Consider the following 20792-nt stretch of genomic DNA (forward strand, 5'->3'; position numbering starts at 1 on the left):
CTTCTGGTTTATCGTCTAAAAAAAAAAATCAAAAAATTATTAGACGTCTGCTAACTTCAGTATCATTCTTAGACACCATTTGTTTGTATTAAATAAATATTTTTTAATATTTAAGAAACGAATTTTTAATATTAAATAACTCATTTCTTGTTATTCAATAAATTATTTTTTAATATTTAATAAGCATTTTCTAATAGTTAATAATTATACACTAATGCAAAAAATTAAAGGAGCAGAAAAATTTTATAAATTCTTTTGTGATTTTTGGAAGGTTGTAACTTGGTGAAAAATAATCGTATTGAGATTTTAAAAAAAGCATTTTATAGCTTAAAATCTCTAGTTTTGGTGCATTTTTTCAAAATTTTTTAAAAGCTCCGGTTATTGCGCAAACATGAGAAATACCGCGAGACAAAAAATTTCTAAATTTTTTTTTTTCGAAGAGTCAAAAAAAAATCGAAGAAAAAAAATATCGAAACTTTTTTTTTGTGTTCTATTTTTTTTCGACATTTTTTGGAAATTTTTTATTTTTTTTGTCATTTCTTTGCATTTGCTGAGTCAGCAACGCAAAAATTTGAGAACAGTCCAAAAAAAAAATAATTTTTTCATTTTGATTATGATTACACAATTAAAGGAACAAAACTTGCTCCTTTAATTGTTTAGCAAAACTTTGATCGATGATTCCCAAAAAACTGTTCGATAGATCAATTAAAAAATTTACAGAGGTCTTGGGGGTACATTAAGCTAAAAAAGTCCCCGGCAACATTATTTTTTTATCGATATTTGCAGAATATCGGGAAGTTTTAGGGCTGGCCCGCAGGGTCAACCGATAGACAGATTTTTTTTTACAATCGTGGCTCATTTTCCCCAGAGTAAATTTCTTCTAGTTCTGATTAAAATAATTTAGGCAACGAAGACTAAAATCCAATTTTTTTTTACTGAAAATTTCAAATTAACTACATCCGGGCTGATCAACTTGCCCTATTTTTTCCGATAAATCACAACTGCATTGTATAAAATTGGAAGTGAATATGGATTTTATTTAAATCCGCATTCACTCCGTTCCTCGGGGTTCCAGAGTTTGAAAAAAATCTCTCCACATACGGAGTGAAAAGGGAATTATTTGTCAGCGGAGTGATTTCGGAGTGATGTAGATTTTATTTTAATCCGCATTCTCTCATCCGCAGTTTTAATATTAAAATAAACTCCCTTTCGAAGTAAATTTCACTCCGAGGGGATTAAATAAATAAAAAATGATCCGCTTCACATTCACTGAATTTAATCTGCGTTTGCTCCACAAACTTTTTTACAATAATCATTTCCAAATAAAAAAAAGAATTTTTTTCGGCTCAAAAATGGCATCTCATTTTGGCCCAAACTCCCCTATATATTAAATCAGACTGATATAATCGCGATAGATATATTATATGTAATGTGTAATATATATTATCTATAATATATATTATCCAAGTAAGTTTAATATAAATTTAAAGGGAATTAAAATGTCAAGTTAATGTATAAGTATTATCTTGAAAGCAATTATTTGAGTCTTATAATGCAGTTTATTTTCTTAATGAATTTTCTTTCTTCTTATGTAATACTTTCATGAGAGTTATTTATAAAGTATAAGTATAAACAACAGACAGCAGCTACAGCAGCAACAACTTTATTGCCAGCATTTTACCTCCAATTATAACGTCAAGTTTACACTTGAGAAAGCTATGTATTATTTTCTGTATCTCAATCGTTTTGCAATAGCACTGCTTAAGAATGTCTAGCCATTATTTTCCCTTTTTCTGTACTGCACTTTTGCCCGGACAATGAACATAAAAATGTGGCTCTTACTGTGTACTTAGAGAACGAAATGGGACGATAAATATTCCTGGATAAGGAGTCTTGCTACGAGAACAAAAAAATAGGGGAAATATTTCAACGGAAAAAATAGCACATGTGTATAGAATTATGTTTTTTTTTTCGTTTAAATTACGGTTATAAATTTTTGACGATACTCAAATTAGTCACAATTATACGAACATAATTTTTAATTTTTTATGCTATCTTCATTGAAACTGCGAGTTTCAATGCCTGTTTTGTCCGTCGAAACAAGCAACTTTCAGACCAATGCGATTAAGCGGGTAGTAACTGATCAGTTTCTTCCCTAGAGAAAAAAATCATATGTTTCTGCTCGCTCAATTAGTTTCTGACTTGATTTCATCCCTGTCACAATCTCATTTATTCATTGCAAACCTTCAAATATTCAAGTCATTCTAATAACCAACAAAACTAGCAATTGTGTGGGAAAATTAAAACAATAGCATAAATTCCGATAAAAAAATCGGTCTGTCAGTTGACCCTGCGGGCCAGCCCCAAAACTTCCCGCTGTTTTCGAGCTCGTTGAGCTCGAAAACACTATTGTGAATACATTTTCGAGCTCTACGAGCTCGCAAATACTTTTGTATGCCATTGTTTTGTAAAAAAACATTTTTTAGCATTTCTTTCTCCCACGATATCTCGCGAACGAATTAACCGATTTTGATGGTTGAGGCGGCAATCGACGCGTTTTGTCAAGTTCTAAAGCTGATAAAATTTTGGATTCGATTTATCGAGTCGTTTTTGAGATATTTCAGGAAAAATAAAAAAAATTTTTTTTTTTAATTCTTTCGACAACGGTTTCTCTTGAACGAATGAACCGATTTTGATGGTTGAGGTGACATTCGACGTGGCTTATAAAGCTCTAGAGCCCAGTCCATTTTGGAATGAATCCATCGAGCACATTAAAAGTTATCCAAAAAAAACATTTTTGAAAAAACTTTATTTTTGGAATATCTCTGAACGAGCCCTACCGATCAAGCTCAATTTTCTCTCGGCTTCAAGATATTGACAATCCGCGTCGAATGGCACCTTAAAGTTCAAAATCGGTTCATCCGTTCAAAAGATACAGGTATTTACATACGTACGTACGTACGTACGTACGTACATACGTACGTACGTACGTACATACATACATACATACACTCGGACATCATCTTGAAATTAGTCAGAATAGCTTCCTAGGACCTCAAAACGTCGACATCTGATGGAAATTCGATTTTCGTAAATCGGACCGAAACCAATAACTTCCCGAATTTTTGAAAATTTACAATTTTCTTAGCGGGAAGTTAAAAAATTGCCAATTACATACCTAGGGAAGAAAGTAGAACATTCCGACCCGTGTGTGTAATTGCCTACCCGAGCTACAAGCGAGGGTGGCAAACACGCGGATTAAGACGTCTTACTTTACGAGATCTGCACCTGAAAGTTTAAATTTTAGCCTCTGTTTGAGGGAAGAATGGCGCATACGCTAATTTTTATCATTTGTTTTCTTATAAAAAGAAAGAACGACTTTCTTCCCTTTAAACAGGGCAGAAATTTAAACTTTCGGTGCGGGTATGGTGAAATAGTATATTACACACCTAGGGCAGTAAAATAAGAAATGTCTCAGATCACATGTAAATGATCGGCTTCGCCTCGGCCAACAAACATGTGACGGTAATACACCAATTTTTAAATATAGTGGAAACCTAAACATGCAAACATGCAAATAACTTTCTCAATAAAACAATTTATAGATGAATTGAGAAAAATATAGATAGCCCGAACCGGGAATCGAACCCAAACCAATTCGGTATCGCGCCGAGTGCTCTACCGGTTGACCTATCCGGTCCTATACTATATTCCGTTCAATTTGATCTATAACTTATTGAGCCACACCGTCCATCGTACGGTAATACACAAATTTTTAAATATAGTGCAAACCTAAACATGAGGCTTTCTTATTTCCTGCCCATGGAGTGTATACTATTTTTCTTCTCGACGGAGGCGAAAAGCGGCAACTTCGTTTTGCACAGCGGTACAAAAGTTGACGATTTCCGCTCGTAGGCGAGAAAAAATTATTAAATTAATAAAAAGCCATTGATTTCCTTATTAAATTATTTGAATTTCCACATTTAAAATACAACGTTATTTTTTTGCCGCGCTATCGATAAGAAATGATCCTGTTTTGACTGACTGCAAACATCAAAACTCTCAGTATCAATGCAAGCGATATGAAAAATATAGTGTGTGGCACGGGAGAAGATACGATTTCGAACTTCGGGTGATGTCAGCCCTCGTCTTCAGCTTGGACAGTCGATTTAACCCTTGTCTGAAATCGTCTTGCTTCATCCCTTGTCACGCAATACACTATAATTTAAAATTTTCAAACGTTGTTATAAAATAGAATTTTTTTCAAACATGATTTTATTAATACTTTTTTCTTCATACATTTTAATATTCATTCAAGGGCTTACTTTAATCTAGACACTAAAACCAAGAATTTTTCGCTAAAAGTATGTGCAGAAGAGATTATATATGAGATAATAATGGTTTAGTAGGGATGAGGTGTGAGGTGAGGCAAGAAGAAACAAAGTGAAAAGCATCTCAACATCTCTCGCGTTGATACTTGGAGTATGAACAAGCAGAGATGGAATGAGATAGCATAAGGGTGGAATTGGAATGTTGAGATATGGTTTCCATAGATGCTTCAGACAAGAAATGCTTGTCGATTTCAAATTATTGAGAATACTATACATCAAGTTTGTGATAGCTTTTGTAAACTACTACTGACTTTATTCCCATTTTCTTTACTCTATATATATATTTATACACTTTTATACTTTTTACTTATGGTGCAGGCTGTAATTTATTTTATGGCATATAGAATAAAAAAAATAAATAAATAAAATAAAAGCAAAACTATAAGATAAGATATAGTTATATTTTTATTGTTTGATGCTACCAAGTAAGCAGTACGTGACAGCGAAATCGGTGAAACTGAGTAGAAAGCTTTCACGAAAAAATAAATCTTTCAAAATTTGTTTTAGCGTTTTTATGTTTGATTTCGATGACACCTTCTTCTATTGTCACGTTTATACTTGTGTCAGATTTATTGAAAAATTTTTTTTTATTTCTGCTTTTGTTTCGTGTTGAAATAATAAAAAATATCTTGCTTGACATATTTTACTTTTCTGTCAATGGATGAAATAAAATTTATTTAGTTAATGTATGTAAGTTATTTTATTTAGTATGATAATAGAAATATCAGTTTTTTTTTTTAAGTTTAAGTGTAGTATATAAGCCCTACGCAAATGTGAAGCCAAGTGTATTTTATCGTGTATAAGTCTTTGTGAACTGTCCCCTCAGGTAAGATGAGGATGGGGATGGGGATGAGGAAGTAGTCGAGACGTTGATCGGATTAAAAGTTGCCTTCGGCTCGGCGAGGTTTCAAACTTTAATACGTAACAACTGAGTAGACTGTTGCAATGAGATCGTGCTAGTAAGAATTGGTACTGTAAAGATGTATATCTTTTATAATATAATAGAAACGATTTTTATAAATTTAAACGAAAATCTAATGAAATTTCGTCTATAAATTTTATTCCATTTTATGCATTTTTTTTTTTTTTACAAAATAAAAGTTTAAAGTTCGATGCGATTCAAATACTTTGGATGTTTTTTTTTTTAGTAGAATTTTTAAACTTTTTCTAAGCAATCGACAATTTAATTTAAATTTTTTCATTTTTATTAGACGGGCATCGAAGCAATAGTCGTAATTGAGGCAAAAGTATTGTTAGTTTTAAGTATTTTAATTACTTTAATTTTTTAATGCGAAGGATAAGGAGTAGCGCGAAATGAACTCACTGAGATTTTTTATGAATGAAATTAAAAAAAAATCAAAATCAGCTATTTAAATTTGTTATAAAAGGTGTTTAAAGAAGCTAAATGAAAACATACACGGTAAGAAATATTTTGCGGATATCACTATGCCAGGATGGGCGTGAATGCTATACTGTATGGTATCGAAGATTTTTATAGGTTATAAATTTGTATGCATAGATGATTCAACCATTGCGGGAATAGTAACATTAGCAATAGTTGTCGCGGACGTCGCAATGTCAGTATGGCCGTCAGGCCCATACTGCGTTGCCGTATCCACATTTCTTCTGGCCGATAAACCTAGTCTAACGACATCTATATAGTTTTGGTGGTAATACGATAGTATACATTGATTGACACACCAGAAATTATGGCGGGAAAATTTAGTAGCATTGTGCCCTCGGCATTATAGTATGGGTCTCAGGGCCATGCTGTTTCGCCGTGCCTGCTATGCATACGTGTGGGCAATACAATAGCTCCAGTACTATACAGTAGAGTAAATAACGCCATACTTCTGGGACTCGTTACAATACTGTCTTGGAATATTTCACATACTGTTTTAGTATCTGTCTTGAGACCATACTAGCATGGTGTCAAACGCCATGTATTTCTTACCGTGTAATAGTAGGGAGAGTTAAGCCACAAATTTTCGGCAACAAAAATTTCCAATCAGTGACCAGCTATCAAAAGTTATATTACTCATTTGTTTTTTATACAAAGACCTGACAACTATATACATGTGTATTATTTAGATATAATATTAAATAGCAATATGAAAATACACAACAAAAAGGATTCGTCAAAATCAACACATATCGTGCGTAAAACGAACATTTTACACTTATTCATGTATTTTAGCATGTTGTGAGTGTTAAAAAGAATTACACACGTATATGCTAAAAGTAAAAATGTTCTAAGAATTTTCTTGTGATGGTTGACATTATTTTCAACATATTTTGTGTGTTAATTTGACAGTAACATATAAAAAGTGTTCTTTTCGAATAAAATAATATTTTTGTGTGTTAAAAAATCAATCGATTGCGACAGTTCAAATAAGATAAGTACTGTGTTAAATTGACACACAAAAGTGTTAAAAATTCAACACTCAGAATTTTAACAGACGTTTTTTTATGACACTGAAGTTAGCAGACAATTAAAAATTTTTTGATTTTTTTTTGAACAATTAAATTTGAAGAAAAAAAAAAACTAAAAATATGCACATGTAGAAAATTAAAAAAACTATAAGTCCATTTTGTAAAAATATTTTTTTTTTTCATAATTTATCGTTTTTTACAAAATCAAAAAATTATTAGACGTCGGCTAACTTCAGTATCATGTTTTTTTTTACACTTTGACGATTCGGTTTTTACTGTGTATCCTTGTAAAGTAGGTTTAGATTTTAAGATTACATTTTAGTGATAATATCAAAATCTTAAGTTACTACAGTATTTTAATTGGGGTTTATCGTTCTCTAAGAGATGTTAGAACAGACGCTAAGGCATTGGTCGATTATTACAATTAAATAGAAATTCTCTTGAAATAATTTACCAGTTACTTTGATCTATTATTTTCTTACTAATAAATAAAGATTTTTATTAGAAAATTGATTCATTCATATTTTTCGTGTACATTCAAAAAAATTTCGGGACAAAAAATTGTGTTCTGTGAAAATTCTTGAATAAAAATAGAAAAAAATCTTCAAAGCTGAAAATACTTAATTTTTCGTTTTTTACTGAAAATTTTTTGACTCGGTATTAAAATTAATCAGGGAACAAATAGCAAAAAAAAGCTTGAAAACATTTCTATTTGAACTTAAATAAAGTACTTGGTTTGAGTAAAAAAATCTTTGGTCAAATTTTTCATACAATAATTGCTCATTGATCTCTTCTATCCGATTTAATTGACCAAAAAGCTTTGTGCAATGATGTGGATACCTATTAACTAACTGTTCATTTTGCCCCATATTTTCAATTATCATTTGATAATCGTTCAGTAATATTACCATCAATTATTTATTTAACGTTTTAAAAAAAAAAAAAGTAGTAAGAAAAACCTCTATCAGCATTTTTTTTCAGGAAGCTTATTTACCCATCTCTTCCCCTATTTAAATTCGCAAGTTACTAGAATAATTTTAATTAATAAACTTTATTTACCTAGAAAAAATATTTACTCCCTTTATTAATTTTTTTTTTTCAACTTTCAAATATTGAATACAAAAAAATTCTAAAAACCGATCTCAATATTTTTTTATAAAAAAAATTTCCCGATCATTTAAGTCACAAAAAAACAACAGACGATTCACAAGTAGAGTATACTTACAATAAAATGTAAGTGATTGAACAAGAAGTTAAAAAAAAAAACAAAAAAGCAGAAGAGCTTAGATCCGAAATAAAAGAACGTCGTTTTCATCTGTTTGAATTTACACAGCGAGAGATGTTTGTACGGCCATTTTACCTTATCCACCTTGTGCTTGCACACAGTCCCTCGAGGCATTTCGCGCTGCGAAAGGTTCATGACTCTACAAGATTTTTAGCGCTTTATTCAGTGCAATGAGCGTATATTCTATTCATTTAGATTTCATTCTTGCTTTTTTTACAACAATTTCATTTTATTTTATCCCAACTTAAATTTTTTTTTTTTTTTTACAAAGGATGAGTTGAACTAACTAACCTCGAGCAAGAAAAAACGTTCATTCAACCAATTTTAAACATTTTCCAGTCTCTTGCTAGTATGAAAAAATAACAAAGTTTCGTACCGATGGGAGACATGTATTTTTAAATCCAAGAAGGTGCGAGAACTTTTTTCTGATAGAGTCGAGGGTAAAAATTCCCCTAACGTTGTGCTTCAATAGAGCGAAAGTCAGAGTTTGAATTTTTTATTCTTTATTTTATTTTTACTCTTGATACACACACTTGTCGGTGCGTTCTTCCAGAATTAGTGTCGCCAGATAAATAAATGAAATAATTTAAATTTTTTTACAATTAAAAAATTTTGAATATTTTTTTTTTTTACAGTATTAGTTCAATTTATGTTCGCGTATGTAGACACTAATTGTTCCCAATCGTACGAAAACGAATTACGCATTTTTTATATTCATTTTCCGATAAAAAATTTTTTCTACTAGTAATCAATGTTTATTAAAGCGAAAAGAGAATGACCAATGGACACTCATTCAGGTATAAAAAATTCAAACAAGCTGAACAAATGCCAATGAGATTTTTACGTATTGCTCTCGTTGCTGCGTGTGTATATAAAAGATATATAAATTCCCCAATATGAAAAAAAAAAATTCTATATGTAGTTTAATTTTTTTTATATACAAAAAAAAAATTTAACTTTTACCTCCATCTATTTCATGTATACTATAGAATCTCTTCTATTTCACAATTTTCATTTTATTTTATTTGTTTATTTTTTTTTCTCTTTTATTTGAACTTTAAAAACTTTCCTTTAGCTTGCCGCGTTTTTTCATATTTGTTTTTATAATATTACAATGAAGAGAATAAAAAGAAGTAAATTATTACTTCCGATAGAAAAAAAAATTTATTATTAAGAAGTTTAATTACAGATCAATCTTGTGTTTCATTTTTTTTTAATTGAAAAATTTTTTGCACACTTTAAAACATTAATTAAATGAATAATTTTCATAGACTTGTCGTTATAAAAAGTGATTTTATAGAGTAACTGAATTCATGAATAATTTTAAAAGGAACTCTCGAATTTTCTATCAACCGCTACTTTAGTTTTTTTTTGCTAATTACGCGAGGAATCGAGTCAACTTGAATATTTTTTTCATTTAAAAATTGTTGAGTCGATCATCACAGTTCCCATGACAACTTGAGTTCCTATTTTTACTCACTATTAATAAAATTAAAAAAAAAAGAAAGAAACGTAATATTTCATCCTATTGGTTCTTTTCAATTTACTTTTTTTGCTGTTAATTACACTGTAAAAATTAGCGACGTGAATGTGAAACAGAGGACTGTTTATTTATTTAATTCCCTCGGAGTGAAATTTACTCTAAAGAGGAGTTTAATTTAAAAATGAAGATTCGGTTCGGAGTACAATTCACTCTTAAAAGGAGTTTATTTTAATTTCAAAACTCGGAATCGGAGTAAATGCGGATTTTTAAAAAATCCCGATCACTCCGAAATTACTCCGCTGAAAAAACAAACTCCGTATGTGGAGTTAAATATACTCCGAATTTACTCTAATAATATTTTGGTTAAGAATTAAATTAATGAAATAAAAAAATGGTTTTTAATTATACTTGATTTTAAATTTTTATTGCAGTTGAAAGCCTTCTATGTGGATTTATTGGTACCACTGGAAACAAATCTCGAAAAAGACACAAAAGTTGTGCAGAGTGAGCAGAAAAAATTTCTTCAGCAGCATAAAACAAGATCAGAAACTTACAGCAAAGCTGCAGCGACAATGAAAAAACAAAGAAAAAAATCACGCGGCGCTAGTAAAAGTGGATTAGCAATGGATAAAGAATTAAAAAATATGCAGATACTTGAGGAAGAAAAATCTAAATTAGATGCGTTTTGTGAACAAAGTCTTAAAAACGTAAGTTTCAATCGCGAGTTTTATTAAGAAATATATTATTTTTATGAAAATGAGATGACAGACAGCTAAATTCCTGATTTTCCGAGAAAAATGAGTCATATATGCCCACATATGAAGCATATCGTCATTTTCTGTAGAAAACCGTTTGACTCCATTTTTGTAAAATACACAGGCGAGCTAAAAGACAGTAAAATGACTTTCAACTTAAAAATATTTAAATATACATAATGTGCATAAAAAAAATATTTTCTGTCCTAATTTTTGAAATTATCGGTTCCCTCTTATTTTTTTGTTGGAGTTAGGCGGTTTTTGTGCGACAACTTTTATAACTTAAAAATTTTCAAAATTTGAAGATAATGTAATCCAGGTATAAATAATTTATACTACAACAATGGTCAACAGGAAATGCAAAAAAGTCAATTTTTCAAAAATGTGGATTTAGGAGGTTTTCTACTGAGAAAGACGATATATAGGTCATATATGCTCTATGTATGAATCACACATGTTTTATATTGGGATCATATATGAAATATACATGAATCGTACTCTCTGAACATGAATTAGTGAAATAAGTGAACATTCACTACCTAGAGAGGAAAGTAAGATGGGCCCAGGCTTGGCTCAAGTATGTAGAACCTTGGGCCAAGCTTGTAAGCCAGCCTTGGTAGAAGTCTGGAATGATAACACGGGACCAGTCCTGGTTGCTAGACCTGGCCCATACATCGAGGAAACGAATAAATTTAATTAAAAAAAAATTTTATTATTATTAACCTTGTAGAGTTCATGATCATTAACGTTTAAACTATCTAAGGGAGGTAAATCATGTGAAAAAACTCGGTGAAAATTCTGCTGGGCTCTGGGCGCGAACTGCCGTCTTTCTGATTGCTGGGTTTGAACACTGGCTACTGGACGAACCTACTAATGTTGAACTGATACATTTATATAATCTACCTATTAAGCCATATGTATAACCAAACTTGGATAATTCTACCTTGGCCCAAGTCTGGGTTGCCATTGGACGGCCAAGGCAGGGGCACCTAGTCTTAGCCCAAGCTCGGGTAATCATTGTAACGGCCAGGACTGAGTACCCAATCTTGAGCCAAGCATGGGCCAATATAAATGTGCCAAAGCTGGGTTCTCCAGTGCTGGGCCAAGTAAGACCCCGTCGTTCAACCCCGGCAGCTCCTGCATGGGTAATTCAAAATGCGAATCGAACTACTTTTTGGAATTAGTGGTTCGATCTGCACTCTGAATTAGTGAATATTCACTTATTTTCACTTATTCATGATTAGAGAGTATATGCTTCACACATGGCCAATTTTCATATATAGCCATATATGAATCATTTTTCACGGTTTTCAGAAACCACTTTATTAGTCACAACATAGCTAATTTTTTGTAATAATCTTCAATGATCATTATATTCAAAAGTGTATCAGAAAACGGGTAAAAATGTCCTTACTGTTGCTTCGGTGCCTTTTGAAAGAATTTTTTGAAAGAAAAAGTGAAAATTATATTTTTAAATGAAATTTTTTTTATATTAATAGTAAATATTTTAATATTAAATATATTTATAATTGCATGTTGATAAAAACGAAACAGGCAATGACTCAAGAACGAAGACGATATGGTTTTGTATTGGAGCGACAATGCTCACTGGCCAAACATTACGCAAGCTTTCACGAAGTTGCCTTGGCAGCACTACATCCTTCCGTAGACGAATGGCGTGAAGTTGCAAATACTCGTGAATATTTACCCCAATCCGTAGAAGACATGTTTGCATCTAGACTTCGTGTAAGTGAATCTCAACTTTCCCTTTTACTCTGTTACCGTAAACAAAAAGTTATTTCCCATTAATCCACTATACCTATTCACTGCGCCTTCGCTGAAAAGTTTACTCACAAGTTTGCTCTTACAGCAAGTTTCTTTTTGGCCCGAGGATGAAGAGAACGGGGGCTCTGAATTGACCATGAGCTCACAGTTACGTAAAACGCGAAGTATGGATAGTTCTTGCTTGGAATTACGTCTCGGCCCACCACCAAGTCATCCGCCTTCTTCACTACACACTGGCGCACCATCTCATCTCTCTTCGGCGCTTTCAAGGGCAAGGTCAGAAGCTAATCTCCATGCCTCAAGCTTGTCTCTTGAACCAGGTAATTAATCTTACAGATTTATATATCAACCAGATTCTCTTTACTTCCTCCTCCTTTCCTTCTCATTCATCACTCTTCATCCCTTTATACACATACATATACTCACTTTATACCTCATTCTATGTGCAATTCAACAATATATACAACTGCATAAATCTCTTCAAGAGTATCCAATGCATATCATTCTTGAGTCAAGTATTTGGCATCCAACAAGAGCAAATTAATTTCAAATTTATGAGAGCTACATTGATACTCACGTAGTTTATACATATATACATATCTATGCAGACATGAAAAAATTTTATACAATACTGATATATCTGTACAGAGGGATATCAAAATATCCGACTAACCGATGCATATTCGATTGCAATTGTACATCGAGTGGCGGATATAGAATGTTGTAGAATTGGTTCGAGTGGTTCAGTAGACTCGCTACCGACATTTTTTAGTTGTTAACATTTTTATTTTTTTTATATAAAAAGTATGATAGAAAATTTTACATCCGTTTGAATGAAAATTAAACAATCAATCTATCTTTGGTAATTACTTTTAGTTTTTTTTAATACTTTTTGGAATAACTAAAGTTATTTACTTCAACAGATGTACCGGAGACTCCACCGCGACCTAGATCAATGGCACCGACATCGAGAAATAGTGTAGCAGGTAGTACTAGTGGCGGGGGTGGCTCTGGCACTGGTGTTAACTCAGGCGTGTGGGGCGAAGCTTCATTAGCACGTGCACTTTTTGCTTACTTGAGTTCTGGTGAAAATCAACTGAGTTTTCTCGAAGGCGATCTTATTGCGCTAATGGGTACAGTACATAGAATTTTTTACCCATTTGTGTATTAATTTAAAAATAGATATTTAATAATTCATTAATGATGCAAATAAATTACATTTTATCAAGAATTTGTGAATTGAATCTATCGATTCTTAATTTAAATCAAACAAATTTAACTTTTGAATAATTCAAAAAATTTATGTACCTGAAGATGAAAACGTTTTTTGCTCAACGAGATCGAAAAAAATTTACGTAATTTGAGTTCAAAGGTGACTTAAAGGATAGTTAGGGGTGGCCTGGAATTTTCGGCTGCCGTGTGAAACTTTTCAGAAATCAAGATCCAGTAGATTTTTTACTTTTCGTTTTGTTTTTTTTTTTATTTCCATTCCGGGAAAGACGTTCCGATCTTCAGGTACATAAAAATTTTTACTATTTTTAAGTTTTTAAATTCTTTGTAAACTTTCAAATTAGTAAGTTTTTAACTTAGATGATTTAAATTAAAATATTTGATTAAATTTTTAACTGATATGTGATAGAATAAAAAACTTTGTTTGCAATAATTAAAAAATTTATGAATAATTAATTTAAAACATATGTCAATATTCAAAGTCGTCAATCTTTAGAATTATTTTATTCAACTTTGAATACTCAATTAGAATTTCGAGTATTAAATTCTTCATTAACATTTGATTAATTATAAAAAATTTTTTATGACAATTTATCAATGATTTAAATTTTTCTAATAATTTAAAAAATTTGATCCCAATTTCAAATCGAATTTTGTACGGTAAAAACTTTGCGTGATTTTATTTTAAAAAAATTAATGTTTTAGAATATTTAAAACCGTTCTGTGTAAATTTGACATGATGCCATTGTATTAACATCAAAGTTTCACTGGTGTTTTTAACAATATTTGTATATGTAAATATCTTGGATTTGATTGGGAATTTCATCATTGATTTGTTTTATTTTTTTTTCACAAATGCATTATAGCAAAGTAGAATAAAAACTAGTGAAAAACGCTTTTTTTCTTTTCTTTTTTTTTTTTTTTTTTGACACGATTTGTGTTGATTATTACGAAAATTTTTTACTTTGCAATATTCGATTTCTTACACTGTAAAAAAACCGGGGTGTCTAGGTGGTGTAAGTAGTAAAATTTTCGGTGTTAAATTCCAACATCAAAAGCGGTGTTAAAATATTTCCCGGTATTAAAATGTTTTTCGGCGCGTAAGATATTTGACTTTGTAAATATTTTTACTTACTCGATCACTAGAGTTAAACAGAATTTTTATTAATTAATTAAATTATTAGTGATTGAAATGGTGGGCGTAAAATTCTGTAATTTTTAAATAAATTACGCATAGCATAGATAATTATTTAAATGAGTACATAACAAAATTAAAATTTCTTCCAGATAATATTCACTAAATTTTTATATATTTTTTTCTAATATCTATACGTGGAATTTTTTTTTACACCTATTTAACACCGGTATTTTAACACCGCCTACATCGGTGTTACTTCATTTTAACACCGCGCGAAGTTAAATTGAGTCCATTTTTAACACCGCTCTTTTTACAGTGTATATATATAGTTTATAATTACTATTATATAAATATATAAATATATTATACAAATATATAAATGATTAGTAATTATATAAGTATACTATTATTTATATAATAAGTATTTATATAATAATTACGAATTATTTGAAATTATTAAATACTGAATTTTTTTTTTAGGGGATCGTCAAAAAGGTTGGCAATTTGGTGAAAATCTTCGTACTCAAAGCTCCGGATGGTTTCCACTGGCTTATACTGAAATTATAATCGATGATAGTTTGGGGTGAGTTTATGAATATTTAGGAGTTTAATAAACCAGATATATAGAGACAAGAGCTATCAATAGTTGATAGCAGTTGTACTTCTATTATTCCCACACATTACGATAATATGCTTTCGTCCTGGATGGGCGAGGCTACGAGCCGGATAATCGATGCATCAATAGCGAGTCTATCCTAAATAAGGTATAATATTTTGTAGGTAGGGTGCAAAGGGTGTATCGTTTAAACGAGCCACGCGATCGCGCGATACAATATTGATATAGAAACAACTCGTGTGAGTATCAAGTGTATAAATTTAGTTGATGTGCGAGAGGTTTGAGGTAGATAAACCGTAGGTTGTTCATTTGGCACGTGCGTCCATAACGATGAGGTTAATTTAAGCTGACACGATTGGGTCACACTACTGGTAATATCCTTCAACCCTTGTCTACTGTCGTATTGCTTGGACTGGAAATGTCATTAACTAAGTTCCTGGTATGCAACCTCAATGGGATACGTCCTTTCAAGGTTTATTACTCAATTAACTGCTCGTTTAATTGTGTGTGGACGTGTGATGATTTTTATTGCATTGATTAGGAAAAAATATCGATGTAATCGAGTTAATTATACGGGCACGCAAGAATTAAAGTGCTTACGTGTATTTTTTTTTCATGACACTGAAGTTAGCTGACGTTTAATAATTTTTGAATTTTTTTGTTTAAATATTAAATTATAAAAAAAAAATATTTGATAAAATTGCACCTATAGTTTTTGAGATTTTCTACCTGTGTATATTTTTAGTTTTGTTTTTATTCAAATTGAATTGTTGAAAAAAAAAATCCGAAAATTTTTAACTGTTGGTTAACTTCAGGATCATTTTTTTTCTACTTTTTTTTATATCAAAAATTTTCTGAGTAAGGTATAAAATTTATTGTGTCAATAAATTAATTCTTCAAATCAGTTTTTTTTAATTGCTATGAAAATATTTTTTTCAATTAATCAAAGATTTTTTTTTTTGGTTCGCGAAAAAAATAATTAAAAAAAAAAGGAAATAAATTTTTACACCACGATCTAAATTTTTTTTTAAATAAATAAAATTAAAGTGTCAAATAGAAGTAATTAATTTATGTGTATAAATTTATCGCTCAGTAATCATTATTACAGTTCATTAAAATATTTGTTTATTTCTCATAGAGCTTTGTAAACTCAAAGATACTTCGTCTACCAAGAACTAAATTTTATTGCCTCAACATTATCTGATTTGCGATAAAATTATTTTATTGACTTGCTGATTAAATAATAATAAAATGACGCAATGTCAATATTATATTTCAATTATATAAATTAAGTAAAATTAAATATTTAATCAATTATGACGTTTTATTGAAGATCTAAATACTTTTGGAATTATTTGTCAATTTTCTAATCACCCGAATGTTTTCGAATTATTCATGACTTTTTAAATTCCTCGATTCTAATCGGGAAAATTCTGATCAGCTGTCAAATATCGATGTTCAAATTAGCAAATTGTCTAACTCAGTTTCCAAAAATCCTTCATTTATGCGAAAAAAAAGTAATTTAAAAATTTTTTTTTTATATAAAAATCAATTCCATATCTAGAATATGTGTAGTATTTTTGTCTAGGTTACTTAAATCATATTTTTTCTGATTATTAGTATTTAAAAATTGCACAGAATCACCTACTAAAAAATATTAAGTTAGACAATTTGATAATTAGAACGTCGATATTCAATTTTTGTTTATTAGAGAATTCAGTTTTTTTTTTAATGGGGGCCACTAGTGTGAAATTTTGAAAAAATCAATTTTTTTTTTTTGCATATTTCGAGTCAATACTTTCAGAAATAACACACTAAAATTTAAAGTGCATACCTCAAATAGTGTTTGGGTTACAGCCATCTGAAGAGCAGTCGCTTATCGGTTCTCGAAAATACATTTTTTAAAAACTCCGCCATTTTGTTAAATTTCAATTTTTTTTTAGCCCGAGGGTTGTGGTACGGGAAATACCTTTTAGTTTAATAAACTTTTTGGTTTTTTCGATTTCATGCATTTCAAGGGTCGCTATCACTGCAGTGACGAGACGTTTTTTTTTTTTGGAGCGTTAAGAGATTGTGAACAACTCGATGAATTTTGAATTTTTTGATCCAAAAATTTTATCTTGTATTCATTTTATATCCACAAATCTATCCTTAAAACATCAAAACATTCCACGCAGTAGTTGTCTTTTAAAAAAATTCCCAAAAATCATCTTTTTTCAGGCGATCACACTAGGGTCCCTCCTAAAGTAATTAAAAGTAATTATTTCGTAATATTACAATTGTAAAAATATTACGATTTCAAGTCGTTCAAACGAAAACTTCGGGATTATTCGTAAATTTTTGCATTATTCGAAGCTTTATAAATGAATCATAAAGATACAAATTCTAAAGTTTACGAATAATTAAAAAATTTTTGAATAATTCATAAGTTCGAACTATCGCCACCTCTACTTTTTACCCTAATTAAATAGCTTTCAAAGACCTATAATTACAGTTCAATAAATAAAAACCTCACAAATAAATTTGAATACACACCTTAAAATTACTTGACAGATAATAAAAAATGTGCGTGAGTTTATAAATTGATCCTTTTTAAAAACATGTTAAAAATATAGACAACCCTTGATCGTTATCTAGTTAATAAAAAAAAATGAGTATATCATTGTTATTATTATGATAATTTTTTTTAGATCTCCAAGTCACGCAGCAAATAACGGTCGGTCACCGGAACCAAGGGCGATACCGCCCTGCAAGCCGCCGCCGTCTCGGCCACCACCTACGATTGACGATCTCAGCAACGGCGGGAGCGGAAACCCCTCAAGCAACAGCAACAACAACAACATTGGCAATTCAAACACAAACACAAGTACACCTACAAACGTACCCAAGAGCCATAGTTCTCACAGTGTTGCCACCCCAACGGGACGTCAGCCAAAATCTGTAAGAACCCTCGGCAATTTTATTTCTTTTATTCACACCCTTCCCGTTTTTACAATCACGTCCTTCCTTTTGGATTACATACATTCTAAGGGTCATAATGTCACCAATGAAAAGCTCTTTCTTGATCTAAATTGTCTTATTTGAAAGATATCTAATATATTATTCATAAATTTTCATTCCGTACTAACATTATTCTAATTTTATTGCCACATTTTATTTTATGGACGTTTTTTCTGTCTCTCTACCCGTGAAAAAATTCCATGTATGATCATATATGATTTTATATGATAATATATGGAGATATATATTTTATATATCAACATATATGGAGTATATATCTTCATGTTCGATATATTTAATTTTTTATATGTGCCCACATATGCTCATATATAAGTATATATGGATCATATACGACATATATGAAGCATGAATGTTCTTATCTGATTCATCGTAACATTATATGAATATACATGATCTTAAAATATCATATATAAATCATACATATTCACTTATATCCACATATGGTTTATGTAAATGCTCATGTCTAAATATGTGTATCATATATGATCATCAATTATCATATATGTCGCATATGCCTACATATAGTTAATATATGCTTATGTCTAAATATATATGCATCATATATGATCATGTACAAACCCATATGCAGCATGAATGTTCTCGCCTGATCATCTAAGCATCATATATAAACATATAATCATAAATTATTACATACGTCATATATGGCTCACATATGCTTATATATGAATCACGTACACGTCATATATAAGCACATAATCATAAATTATCACATATAAGTCACACATGGTTCACATATGCTCATATATGATTATATATGAATCACATACACGTCATATATATAATGCATATATCCTCACATATGCTTATATATGAATCACATATACGTCATATATAAGCATATAACCATAAATTATCACATATAAATCATACATGGTTCACATATGCTCATATATGATTATATATGAATCACATACACGTCATATATATAATGCACATATCCTCATATATAATTATATATGAATCACATATACGTCATATATAAGCATATAACCATAAATTATCACATATAAATCATACATGGTTCACATATGCTCATATATGATTATATATAAATCACATATACGTCATATATAAACATATAATCATGAATTATCACATACAAGTTATATATGGTTCACATATGCTTATATATGAATCACGTACACGTCATATATACGCATATAATCATAAATGATCACATATAAGTAATACCTGGTTCATATATGATTATATATGAATCATCTACGCGTCATATATAAACATATATGATTATATATACAAATTTTTTGACAGTTAATTGAAAGTGAATTATAAAATGATATATTTATTTGATAGATCCGTCCATCAGGAACCTTGCCATCATTATTAGCAGCAGGACGTAGAGTCCAACCACCGATGCCACCAGTACCACCACCACAAGTTGTAACGTCATTACACAGCAGCAATGACAGTGGATTTTCAAATGAGCCACCAGTACAACCAGACATCGATTACAGTGATGATGAGGCAATGAGGTGAGGCATAATACATTAACAAACTGGACAAACACTCGTTCATTTTAGAGTTGTTGTCCTTGAGTAGTTGTTCAGATCCCAATTCTCGCTTTGCTCGGCTTCCGGACTATCTCCCGAGTGCTTTTACCCTTATCGACTTGCTCCAACTCCTCCATCTCTACAGCATGTACAGCAGTAGATCGCTTCCTCAAACTCCCCATGCCGTCATGTACATTGAGAGTATAAAGTGCAGACTGTAGAGAGTAGAGCTTGGCTCAAGCTTTGTACAATTGCTAATCTCGCTGATGCGTTGAGATCGTTCGAGGAACCTCTGCGGTAAATGAAAGCAACCGGCTCATAGACTACTAGACGCAAAGATGTACAGAGACGGGTTAAGGATAGGGTGAGCATAGGTTCAGTATACGAGCTCAGTTTAACCAGTAAGAGGAATGAGAGGATTGCCACTTGAACAATTTCTGGCCCTGGTCCATCCAATACGACTCTCGATTCTCATTGAAAGTCCACCGACTCGGCCAATTCGAAATTAAGTGCCTTGCAAACATTCACCGCGATTCTGCTCGTACTATCGGACGATCTCATCCTCTATATTTATTTATACTTAATCTTTTTTTTTTCCATATTTTTCTGCATGAAAATTTTTTAATTCGGTTTTAAAATTATTGACTTTAAATTTCAATTGGTTGCAGTTTAATTAAATTTACAACCTAGCTTATTTTATATATTACCTCTTGTAAATTTTTTTTTGACCGGGATATAATTAAATAACGAGAAAAAATAATAATAATAATTATGTAAAAAAATCAACAGCACACTGGAGTTTTTCCGAATGCCGAGGGCAAGCTTTTTTTTTTTGGTCCCTCTAATTTCCACTTTAGATGGTTTTATTTTCCTACAACAACAACAACTACTAGCTCTTTCTCTTTCGTATTCTTTGTAGATTCCGCATGCGTTATCATGGTCGATGGAATTAAACCGTACACCGGTGGTGGCCCTTCTCTTCCTCTTCGTATGCGTTTTCTCGCATGAGTTGATCCACATTTATATAAATATATATAGATATAAATCCTCATTTTATTGCTCCCATTAGAAATTTTTCCCAATTCCTCAGTAGTATTTCCCGAAATTTATTAAACTTTATTTT

The 20792-nt window shown here is 30.9% G+C and overlaps 1 protein-coding gene across 3 annotated transcripts in view; it reads left to right on the forward strand.

Annotated features, from left to right (window-relative positions):
• LOC130678721 (GATA zinc finger domain-containing protein 14) overlaps positions 1-20792 on the forward strand; it is a 162364-nt gene that overhangs the window by 133757 nt on the left and 7815 nt on the right. For all 3 annotated transcript variants that reach the window (XM_057486152.1, XM_057486151.1, XM_057486153.1), the window contains 7 exons: positions 10024-10299; positions 11902-12093; positions 12218-12452; positions 13056-13265; positions 14981-15083; positions 17807-18056; positions 19473-19651. In XM_057486152.1, the coding sequence (XP_057342135.1) occupies positions 10024-10299; positions 11902-12093; positions 12218-12452; positions 13056-13265; positions 14981-15083; positions 17807-18056; positions 19473-19651 (1445 nt within the window). The remainder of the gene's footprint in view (positions 1-10023; positions 10300-11901; positions 12094-12217; positions 12453-13055; positions 13266-14980; positions 15084-17806; positions 18057-19472; positions 19652-20792) is intronic.

Source organism: Microplitis mediator, chromosome 2 (genome assembly GCF_029852145.1).
Source record: "Microplitis mediator isolate UGA2020A chromosome 2, iyMicMedi2.1, whole genome shotgun sequence".
NCBI lineage: Eukaryota > Metazoa > Arthropoda > Insecta > Hymenoptera > Braconidae > Microplitis > Microplitis mediator.